Source organism: Astatotilapia calliptera, chromosome 6, assembly GCF_964374335.1.
Source record: "Astatotilapia calliptera chromosome 6, fAstCal68.1, whole genome shotgun sequence".
NCBI classification, from domain to species: Eukaryota; Metazoa; Chordata; class Actinopteri; order Cichliformes; family Cichlidae; genus Astatotilapia; species Astatotilapia calliptera.
The window spans coordinates 22,054,282-22,066,718 of NC_137427.1; the positions used below are offsets into that span (position 1 = coordinate 22,054,282).

The following is a 12,437-nucleotide window of genomic DNA, read 5'->3' on the forward strand; positions in this document are numbered from 1 at the left end:
AGAGCAGTGGAAGAGAAAGAGATTTATGACATAGTTAGAGGACTTAAGAACAAAACCAGTACAGACTGGAATAATATTGATATGGTAACGGTAAAGACAGTTATTGATGGTATCGTAAAACCATTAAAATATATATTCAACTTGTCGTTTCAAAAAGGAGTTTTTCCACAAAAAATGAAAGTTGCTAAAGTTATTCCCATTTACAAAACCGGTGAAAGACATCATTTTACAAACTATAGACCAGTGTCAATACTCTCCCAGTTCTCTAAGATACTGGAAAAACTCTTCATAAAAAGATTTGACAGTTTTGTGGAAAAATATGAATTAATGACAGATAGTCAGTATGGGTTCAGAAACAACAGATCAACAGCTTTGGCACTGATAGATTTAATGGAAAAGATAACGGAATGTATGGATAATAAGAGGTATGCGCTCGGAGTTTTCTTAGATCTAAAGAAGGCGTTTGATACTGTTAATCATGAAATTCTATTAAAAAAACTGGAAAAGTACGGGTTTAGGGGAGTGGTTTTGGAATGGTTAAAAAGCTATGTAGGGAATAGGCAACAATATGTACAAATAAATGAATATAAATCTAATTTGATGGATATAGCTTGTGGAGTACCTCAAGGTTCAGTACTGGGTCCAAAAATGTTTATTATGTACTTAAATGATATCTGCAGAGTATCGGAGATTTTAAAGTTTGTAATATTTGCAGATGACACAAATATACTGTGTTCAGGTGTGGAGTTGCCACAGGTTTTGGAAATGATCACACAGGAATTAACGATATTAAAGAAGTGGTTTGATATAAATACATTATCATTGAATCTAGATAAAACCAAATTTATGTTGTTTGGAAACCAAAAGAAAAACATCGAAGTAGAAATATGTGTTGACAATGTATATTTAGAAAGAGTAAATGAAATAAAATTTCTTGGGGTGATCATTGACCACAAGCTCTGTTGGAAGCCACACATTACTTATGTTCGGGGGAAATTGGCACGGGGCATTGCCGTCCTGGGGAAAGCAAAGCATATGTTGGATCAGAAAGCACTGCACATTTTATACTGTGCTTTACTACTGCCATATATGAGCTACTGTGTAGAGGTCTGGGGAAACACATACAAAAGTAACACACAAACAATAACTATAATACAGAAAAGGGCCATTAGATTAATAAATAATGTAGGGTACAGGGACCATACAAATGCACTCTTTGTCAAAATGCAAGCTATCAAATTCCAAGACTTGGTGAAGCTTAAAACAGCGCAGATAATGTATAAAGTAAGAAATAAACTGCTTCCCAAAGAAATCTGTAAATTGTTCATAGAAAGAGAAGGTGGGTATAACTTAAGAGGGAGATGGAATTTAAAAATACAAAGTGCTAGAACAACTTTAAGAACTATGTCTATCTCAATTGCAGGAGTTAAATTATGGAACAGTCTAACAGAAGAAATAAAAGACAGTCAAAACATAAAACAGTTTAAAGTAAAATATAAAAACCTAATTTTAAATAAGTATAAGAATGAAGAAAACGGGGTTAACCCAGGACGGTAATGTTGCTGGAAATGGTGTTGCGGTTCTTTTTTGTTTTTTTTGTTTTGTTTTGGTTTGTTGTTTTTCCATAACTTGTGTATCTGCAAATATACACATTCTGTATTTTTCATATGAAAGAAACTATACTGTGGTGGGGCTTGCTAATTTCTTGTTTTGATTTATGTATGTTATGTTTTGTTTTACTTCATATGTTTCATATGTTGTTTGTTTAATTTAAGACAAAAAAAAATTTAATGAATGAGAGGTAAAACTTGAGGGGGTAGGGACAAATAAGTAAATACTTCAGCCTACTCCTTTTCAAACAAATAATGGAATGATATTTTGTAATGATTGTGAAGGCACATGTTTGAAATGTTTGAAATAAAAATGAACTGAACTGAACTGAACTGAACATGACATGGCATTATTTTATCATTTGGTAGAGAGCATTTCAAAACTGGAATTGATCAAGCACGTGCTTTGTTGATTATAATAATTTTTGTTTTGTAATTTAACGTGGCTAATTAAGACCATAGAAACAAGTTTATAACGAGCCATGGTGCTGCTCATAAAACTTTTCTGTCCCTGATTCTAAAACTTTTTAAATTTCCATTGATAGCTGTTACTGTTCAGCCTAGAGGGTAGATTATTTATGCAAGTGTTGGTGCATCACAGATTTTTTTTTTTTTTTTGAATAAATCTAAAAATTCTAGCACATGGCCCATTTTCCTTCTTTGAATTGTGCTACTCTAAACCTTCTGAAACCTAATTACTCTTCCCCAAAAGCCTGTCCTGAGGCAGGAGAAAACCGTTGTGTAATGGGAATGTGATGGTAAACAATTCTGCAAAAACTGGTACATCCCTAGATTGTGTCTGCACATGTGTCTGTGAAAAGACAAAAACACACAAATTTATAGCATGCTGAAAACAGTGTGTGACAAAACTGTAGATTTCTTGTGCGCTTTAAAAAACCTGAATGTGCTTTTTCTGTATTTGCTTTTTTTTTCTTACTCATGTGTTAAAGGCAGTCCCCAGAGCTTTAGAAACTTTTGTGACATCCTCCGTTCTGACTGTATCCCGCTCATCTCAGTGCAACAAATGACCCATTCTGGGTTACGCCCTGTGCTTTTCTTTTTCTTTTTCCTTTTCTTTCTTTTTCTTTTTTTTTTTGAATAGATGTTGCTGTATATTTTGCATACCATTATGCATCTTAGTGATTCTCAGTGTCCAAACAGTTAAAGATAACACAAATCTTCTACATGTTACAAACTTTTTAAAGGTCACTGTGGACTTTCTATTTCTATTTATCAAATAACCTTAATTAAATGATTAACTCCACAGACAAAAAAATGTTAGATGGCTAACTCAAAGGACAATCAGTGTGGACTGAATTTATTTTTATTGCAGATTAACGTGCAGATTATTTTCATGATCAGAATGTTTGCTGTTTGCTCTATAAACTATCAGAATATGGTTAAAAAAACTGACTACCAGAAAATATTCAAATTCAAGAAATTGGAGTTAAGAGATTATCACAGTAGCTTCTGATTGATTCAGCAACCAATTCATCATTGTAGCTTTGGATCAAAACCCTTCATCATGTTTATAGGCAGGTAATTTCTTGCTTTTAATGTGGTTTTTCCAGTCAGTCGAAGACACTTGAGATGCTTTTGAGTAAAACATACTAATTAGACAAAATAGATCCACAAGAAAGAAAATCTGTGCCTTCACAGAGGACACTCTCCCTGGGGTGTTGTGGTACCCTGGAGTTTATTTAAAGTACAAAGCTATAATTGTAGCAAATGTAGTGCCACAATGACAAGTAGATAAACTATTGTCCCACTTCTGTAGCTATCTCTGGTAAATCTAGAAGCTGTTTGTGATGATACTCTTTTTGTGTCATGTTATCTCTTCTATTTTGAATGTGTGCACCTTTTCACAGTGTTGTTAGTTGAGAGCATGATGCCAAATCATGAAAACTGTGAAACAGAATGCAAGTCACTTAACAAACTAACACTTTATACTTGTTTCTTTAATCTCGGGACAGCACTGTTGAGATAAAAATGTGCAGTGAAATGAGAGTGGCTGCATAATATGCACTTGTGGTTCATTTTTATCAATATTTTTCAATGACCTCACATAATAGGCCCCAGTCTGGGGCATGGCAATTTATTCCATTGTCCATTACGTATTGTTTTTGCCTGTTTGGTTTGCCAAAGCGGTGGGTAGTTATAAATAAGGCTATATCCAAATATTCCTCTGTTCAGCTATTTGTTAGTTAAGCGGGTATTCTTTTTTGGGACTGGGATCACCAGTCCCAAAAGAGTTGATCTCATTGTTTTTTAAACAACACCTTTTCATACACTTTTAGTGGGCTAACTAAACACATTTCAAAAGTATGTGGGGACATTATCATGGTGCTGTCCAATAGTGTCGCACTCTCAAGCCTAGAAATACTACTCTCTCGTTCTCTCTGCTGTATACATTGTGAAAGGAAGCAGCTAGGCTTCAGAGTGACAGCAGACATGCATGGTGAGAGGAAAAATTAAGGAAAACTAAGAGCTCCAGGGTTCTTTCTAACTTTATCCCTAATTGACCATTTTATGTATAAATATATCTGAAATCACAGCAAATTAGAGCTAACCTCATCTCACTCGCCTGGTGAAACTTATATTATTTGCTGTTGATAACTACCGATGCTTTAAACCCGCCCAAAATTGTATTTGAAATGGCCCTAATGAGATGCACCAATTGCCAGCTATTCAGTTTGTTAACTCATGCTGGTGACGTGTGTGTTATAACATTGCATGCAAATTGCACACTTCTCCTAACACCTGCTGTACATGCATAGAGGTTAAATGACCAAATCTTATCAGTAACCCAGGTTGTCAATTAAGGTTCTTTTGGATTAATGTCATATAACCTTTAAAATACATTACTGTGTCACTACTCCTCCAGAACTCTGACCACATTGACCCTGAAACTAATGACCAATTGATTAACATTAGCTACCTCTGTTTGCTAATTAGCACTCACCCTTGCTGTGACAGTGACGAATTTTGTGCCCTTCACCTGCTTAAAGGGAGCGTTATTGACCTATCCAGATTGAAAATCCTTACAACTGCCTGTACCTTTGTATGTTTTCACTGTGGAAGGATCCTCCGTAAGATATATGTAAACACAGACAAAGTCAAGCTCTGGCAGGGACTTCACTGTTTTCAGTGATTGAAATAATGGAGTTGGTAATTTGTTTTCTTCATTTGTGGTTTAAATGGTAGAAAATTAATGAGCTGGTGCTGCGGTACTATGAAGTGTCCAATGTTGACCAGTTCGTTCCGTCGTGTGGCTCTCAATACCGGCCACCTCATTGAAAACTATGAATATGTGACTCCATTCAGTTAGATGGCAGTACTGTATTACTGATAAACATGAGAGTCTGATTTTTTTCTTCAGAAATGCGTCCCCACATATCATTCTGTTTCATCATATTTGTTGTTACACTGTGCAGCTGAATGTGGTGAATAATGATGTTATAGATGACATCTCTTTGACAGATGGCAGTCGCTCAGCTGTTTATATTCTGGCTCTGTGAAAGATGTAATCTTGTCGAAACATCCTGACTGAATTTCTACTTTCTTTCCTGCTTCTGCTTTGCATCATCGGAAACCCTGCTTTGGACTATTTTTGAAACATTTTGATTTATTATTAACATAGGTGCATTACAGATACGTGGTAGATGACAGTGAACTTAATATTAATAAAAAACAACCCATAAACCATCTGAACATTCACCTTCACTGGCTATATTATAGTAATGTTATTCACTTGCACACGTTGATTGTGATTTATTGTTCATTTGTGGTGTTGCAGTGATGAGTAGTGTGTAGTCATTACTGTGGAAAGCATGCTTTCTTTACTTTTCTCCATAGCTTATACTAATTCAGTGTAAAAACAGGAAGGGCTATCATTATCGGCATGACTTAATTATTGCACTGCAATTTATTATGGTTCTGACTAACCAATTAATTTTCTTTCAAATGCTGCTTGCTGTTCAGACTCTGTTTTCATGGGGTTACCCTAGTAACCAAATGTTTGGTGTTTAAAATGTCATAAAATGTCAGAGGAAGATGAAAAATGTTCATAACCAACATTAAACGAATCCTAGGCGACATATGAAATGTCATGTTTGGTATGAAGAGCAGTCCACAACTAAAAGATGTTTAGTTTATGATTACAAGGCTTGGTAGTATTTCTATAAATACAAATAACCTAGACAATATGTTGAATATCAAAGTAGCTGGCAGATCGACTACTCGGCCGATTCAGTCAAAATAGTTATTATAAACTTTATAAAGGCTATTTATTTTCAGCACTTTTACTTTAATGCAGTCACCACTGATTTTGACATTTTCCCTTCAGTTGTAACTACCATCTGTGACTTAAAACCAATAGCTCAATAGACACAGTCCCCTTCTTTTATGGCTTGGTTAGATAAGGTATCACAAATAATTTGCATCTTGGTGTTTGAGAAGTTACACTGACATACACCAGTGAACTGTTTATTACATTACAATAGGGCACTGGTATTTTTCACAGTGCTGCTGTTTTCCCGTCTATGGCGTGTTCTTCTGCCTCAAGCATTCACATCACTTCTGCTTATTCTTATTGTACATACAAAGCTCTGCCAGGAACATTTTAATATCATAAAAACTGTCTAACTAGTTTTGACAAGAGCAGCTGTCATTTGCATTATCTTGACTCTAAGTAGCAATCCATTACTATTATTAAGTGTTTTAAAATACTGTAGAAATGATGATGTTGTTCTAAATAGCAGACCGTATAGTTTCTTCCTTTACAAAGTCAACATAATGATGTTAAGAGTGAATTTACCAGAAAATGGCAAAAAACCCTTACTCATATTTCAACTAAGTACAGCGGATTAAACCTACTAGTAACACATGTTACGTCATCTAGTAAAATCAGCTATTACAATGAAAGCAAGCTTGCACTCATTTAAATACTGGATTATGGATCTTAAAAATATCTGCCTCATGTTCACTGCAGCAGTAGTTGCACAAATGTCTGTCTTTCAAGGAAGTAAGTGAGAATTCTGCCATATTACAGCCAGCCCCCTACTCTTACCTGCTAATACAAGTTTGTTACATTTTGAAAATGTCAGAGCAGAGAAAGTACATTCATCATTCCCTTAGGTTTTGTCAAAGAGCTGTGCATGATAGATTGATGAGCTGACGCACAAGGTCTGATTCATTGTCCCTCACATTTCCTTGCAGGCGACAAAAATGTAATGACATGAGCATAAGTACAGGCCTGCAAACTTTTTAAAAATAAAGGTCCACCATTATCAGTAGTGCCAGGTTGCTACATTTCCTTCTGTCCATCTATCTTAACCTGCTGTGTGTAGTGTTGGGAGCCTGTGGCCCAGATCTGTCATTCCTATTCACATTATTTATTCCCCTCTGCCTCATTGACATTGGCAGTAGACTTGGCCAGTCCCAGTTGGCCCATTCTGAAATTGCTTACCGTAGAAACATCCCCACAGTACCAACAGACTGCTACCCCCCATACCAGCTGTTCAGTAGTCACATTCACCTAATGTAACCTACTGAGTCCCCCCCAAAAGAACCCTCCAAAAAACAAAAACCAACCTACTAGGGCTGGGCGATATGACCCAAAATTCATATCTCGATATTTTTTAGCTGGATGGCGATATAAGATATATATCTCGATTTTTTTTTTTTTAAGCCATAAGTTAAGAACAAAAAGAGAGTTCTTAGTCACACTGTGTCCCAGATGTCACACGGGCACTTTTATTTACATACAGCGTAGATATTACTCAAAAATAAATTATCAGCATATATTAAATAATCATGGTCCATAAATAAAAGAAAACAATGTTGTTTTTGTGCATAACAAAAAGCTCACAATTGTGCAGTCAAAATGTAAACTAATAGACGCTGAGCATAATAACAAAGAGACAGATTTCACAGCTGCACCACGTCTCTGAACAGGTGCCATCCTTATACACACACAGTACGTATCACTCCGCGAGGCTCCTCCTCTGTAGCCGTAATTCTCCGACAATCCATCAAGCGGTTCAGCTCCGTAGCTTAGCAAAGTCATATTAAAACATTTTTTGACAGATTGCTGAGCGCTGTGTACCACATAAAATCGGTTCGCGGTCAGTAAGCACAACCAGAATTCATACATAAGGCGCACTGTCGATTTTTGAGAAAAGGAAAGGATTTTAGGCCGTGCAACTCGATATATCGCCCAGCCCTACAACCTACCCTCAAAAAAATAGTTCTAGTTTAGTACAGATTGTCTGAAGAACTGCCCAGTTGAGACTCATATTGCAGAGCTTAATGTGACTTCTGGTTTTGCCCTTTTCTGCAGAGGAAGCTCTTGAGGAGGTGGTCGGATTAACTGAAGGAGCTGAACTTGGGGCTTAGTTTGTTTCCAAGTTTTATCAAGCTTTCATCCCATTTCCCACTCCTTCTTCACTGTTTCTCTTCATTTGCATTCTCTCATTGTACAGTTGCACAATAATGCAGTGTTTGTACCTGAATACTTTGACGTAATCAAAATGCTGCTCAGATTCTTCTAAAGGAGTGTGGACAAATGTAGGCCAGAACTCTACAGAATGACAAATACCTTTAAAGTGATACACAATAGAGTTCTCTCTGAATTTATTACAGCTATACTCAGTAGATTACAGATTAGCAGACATATATTGTACTGGTGGTGTTAATTATTAAAGTTAATTACACTGTCTTAAGGTTAGAGAAGTGACCACTCTTTCATTGATGGTTTGATGGGATTGTTGACTGAGCTTTTTTTATGTGCAGAGCCAGCATTTGCTGTTTTCAGACTCCACTGAAACTTTGCCTTCCATTGAAACGAGCCACAACACAATGCTGCTGTAGAAAGGCTACCCCCCCATCAAAAGCCTGACCCACTCTGAAACCTATTGTGTTTGTGCACTTATCATCTGGCTGGCTTTACATACATACCTGCACGTTTTTAATTCTGCCCCCCTGTACCATTATCAGCAAAACATTGCTTTTTGAACACATTATATATGTAAATACCCCAGAATACCTTCAATAGCACATGGGGAAATTTACTTTGTGCAAATTGTAAGATTTTTTTTTCATGTCCAATACATTTTATGTTATGTTTCTAACTTTTAATTATTTTGTTTTTAACAGAGACCATGACGACCGCCACCTCCCCTATCCTATTGAAATGGGACCCAAAGAGTCTTGAAATTCGCACCTTGACTGTGGAGCGGCTTCTGGAGCCCCTGGTGACACAGGTAGATAAATCTATGACATAAACATAACAAACGGTTTTAAGTTACCAGCCATAGCCAGAGCAAAGTCATAACTTTTGGTAATCCACTCATTTGTTTGCAGTAAATAATGTTTGGAGAATTTCTGAAGTCTAATGGTGTCAATATTAATGAACAAGTAAACAAGCTATAATTGTTACAGTTCAGTATCAGAGCAGCAATTACTTTCTGGTTGCACCTTGGCTGGATCACTTGTTACAAGGTTGTTAAACTGTATTGGTTTACAGCCAGGGACTTTGGCTCATCGCAAATGACTTTGCCTTTTAAACTGAACAGATGGCTGAAGCAGACTTTGATCACGTTGGCTTATTGTGACAGAGTTTCTGACTAGAATTGAATATTGTTTCTATTTAGTAGATTCACTTTCAGGTTCTTGTTTTGTCTATTATAGTATTATATTATATTATATACAGAGATCCCTCGCTATAACGCGGTTCACCTTTCGCGGCCTCGCTGTTTCACTGATATTTTTTTATTGTATTTTATTTTTTTAACAGCGCATTGTGTTCTGCGTCTTGACTGGCTGTAGACCATTGTCAGTCAATCTCGTGCTGTGTCTCCTTTACAGTAAAGAATGCGTTCAGCTTGTCAAATTTACATAAATCTTCGATTGCTAGCAGTGTGACTCTGAAGTGCTGTACTGTATGTTTGTAAGTTTTCTTCTCAACAAACACAACTGTGTCGATAAAATGCGGTAGCACCCAAAGGCAGAGGAATATGCTAACCATCGCACAAAAAGTTGAACTTCTAGACATGCTAAAGGAAGGTAGAAATTACCGTATTTTTCAGAGCATATGGCACAACTGATTATAAGGCGCATTAAGCAAAACAAAACAGTCAGATAAGTCAAACTTTACTCAACTCATTCTTCTTGCTTGCTACTACCATTGATTCATTAATGTTGAATTCTCTCGCAGCTGCTCTACTCCCATGTTCTGGGCCCTGAATATGAACCCCTCAAAACAGGGTTTGATCTTTGGTTTCATTCTATAATACTGGACTTATTTTTCTACGAAGGTTTGAACTTTGAGAGTGTTTAAACAAGAGAGAAAAGTGTGAAAATGTTCCCCAAAAACTTCCGCAATAAACGAGGGACCACTGTATAGTAATGAGTTCATCACTGTCGAGTCTGTTAAAGGTAAAATGATTCAAAAGTGTGTCACCTTTCAATAACTGTAGTATTTCCAACAGTTTTCTCTGTTGAAGAAGCAAAAGAAAGACTTTGTAGAAACTATACTGAAATGATAAAAAAACAAAATATACAGTGGGGCAAAAAAGTATTTAGTCAGCCACCGATTGTGCAAGTTCCCCCACTTAAAATGATGACAGAGGTCAGTAATTTGCACCAGAGGTACACTTCAACTGTGAGAGACAGAATGTGAAAAAAAATCCATGAATCCACATGGTAGGATTTGTAAAGAATTTATTCGTAAATCAGGGTGGAAAATAAGTATTTGGTCAATAACAAAAATACAACTCAATACTTTGTAACATAACCTTTGTTGGCAATAACAGAGGTCAAACGTTTACTATAGGTCTTTACCAGGTTTGCACACACAGTAGCTGGTATTTTGGCCCATTCCTCCATGCAGATCTTCTCGAGAGCAGTGATGTTTTGGGGCTGTCGCCGAGCAACACGGACTTTCAACTCCCGCCACAGATTTTCTATGGGGTTGAGGTCTGGAGACTGGCTAGGCCACTCCAGGACTTTCAAATGCTTCTTACGGAGCCACTCCTTTGTTGCCCGGGCGGTGTGTTTTGGATCATTGTCATGTTGGAAGACCCAGCCTCGTTTCATCTTCAAAGTTCTCACTGATGGAAGGAGGTTTTGGCTCAAAATCTCACGATACATGGCCCCATTCATTCTGTCCTTAACACGGATCAGTCGTCCTGTCCCCTTGGCAGAAAAACAGCCCCATAGCATGATGTTTCCACCCCCATGCTTCACAGTAGGTATGGTGTTCTTGGGATGCAACTCAGTATTCTTCTTCCTCCAAACACGACGAGTTGAGTTTATACCAAAAAGTTCTACTTTGGTTTCATCTGACCACATGACATTCTCCCAATCCTCTGCTGTATCATCCATGTGCTCTCTGGCAAACTTCAGACGGGCCTGGACATGCACTGGCTTCAGCAGCGGAACAAGTCTGGCACTGCGGGATTTGATTCCCTGCCGTTGTAGTGTGTTACTGATGGTGACCTTTGTTACTTTGGTCCCAGCTCTCTGCAGGTCATTCACCAGGTCCCCCCGTGTGGTTCTGGGATCTTTGCTCACCGTTCTCATGATCATTTTGACCCCACGGGATGAGATCTTGCGTGGAGCGCCAGATCGAGGGAGATTATCAGTGGTCTTGTATGGCCTGGCCTGTATTTATATAGCGCTTTACTAGTCCCTAAGGACCCCAAAGCGCTTTACATATCCAGTCATCCACCCATTCACGCACACATTCACACACTGGTGATGGCAAGCTACATTGTAGCCACAGCCACCCTGGGGCGCACTGACAGAGGCGAGGCTGCTGGACACTGGCGCCACCGGGCCCTCTGACCACCACCAGTAGGCAACGGGTGAAGTGTCTTGCCCAAGGACACAACGACCGAGACTGTCCAAGCCGGGGCTCGAACCGGCAACCTTCCGATTGCAAGGCGAACTCCCAACTCTTGAGCCACGATCGCCCAATTGTATGTCTTCCATTTTCTGATGATTGCTCCCACAGTTGATTTTTTCACACCAAGCTGCTTGCCTATTGTAGATTCACTCTTCCCAGTCTGGTGCAGGTCTACAACACTTTTCCTGGTGTCCTTCGAAAGCTCTTTGGTCTTGGCCATGGCGGAGTTTGGAGTCTGACTGTTTGAGGCTGTGGACAGGTGTCTTTTATACAGATGATGAGTTCAAACAGGTGCCATTCATACAGGTAACGAGTGGGGGACAGAAAAGCTTCTTACAGAAGACGTTACAGGTCTGTGAGAGCCAGAGATTTTCCTTGTTTGAGGTGACCAAATACTTATTTTCCACCCTAATTTACGAATAAATTCTTTACAAATCCTACCATGTGAATTCATGGATTTTTTTTTCACATTCTGTCTCTCACAGTTGAAGTGTACCTCTGGTGCAAATTACTGACCTCTGTCATCATTTTAAGTGGGGGAACTTGCACAATCGGTGGCTGACTAAATACTTTTTTGCCCCACTGTAAACCATGTGCAACCACTGATACATAAGCAATAAATAATTATGAAAGCAATGAATATGAGAAACTCCACATGGAAAATATTTACCTGTACGAAATTGGAAAGGTTAGTGACCAGGGGAACATTAGTCAAAACATAGTTGTAGCTATGTTTAGCAGGTAAACAACAAGTCACAGTGCCACTAATTCTAACGTTCAGTTTAAGGAAGAGGAGCCAAATGTAAACCAAAGAGCAGACAAGTTGGTTTAAAGAAAGAAAAGGAAAAAAAAAAAGATAGTATTTAAGTATTTGCCATAACTTGTTGAGCTAGTGTTCTGGCTGAAGAAAAGGGACTGTA

At 38.0% G+C, this 12,437-nt stretch overlaps 1 protein-coding gene across 1 annotated transcript in view; it reads left to right on the forward strand.

The window, feature by feature from the left end:
• ctnna2 (catenin (cadherin-associated protein), alpha 2) overlaps positions 1 to 12,437 on the forward strand; it is a 341,003-nt gene that overhangs the window by 24,777 nt on the left and 303,789 nt on the right. The window contains exon 2 of the mRNA XM_026171090.2: positions 8,766 to 8,872. Coding sequence (XP_026026875.1) covers positions 8,771 to 8,872 — 102 coding nt within the window. The 5' untranslated portion in view covers positions 8,766 to 8,770. The remainder of the gene's footprint in view (positions 1 to 8,765; positions 8,873 to 12,437) is intronic.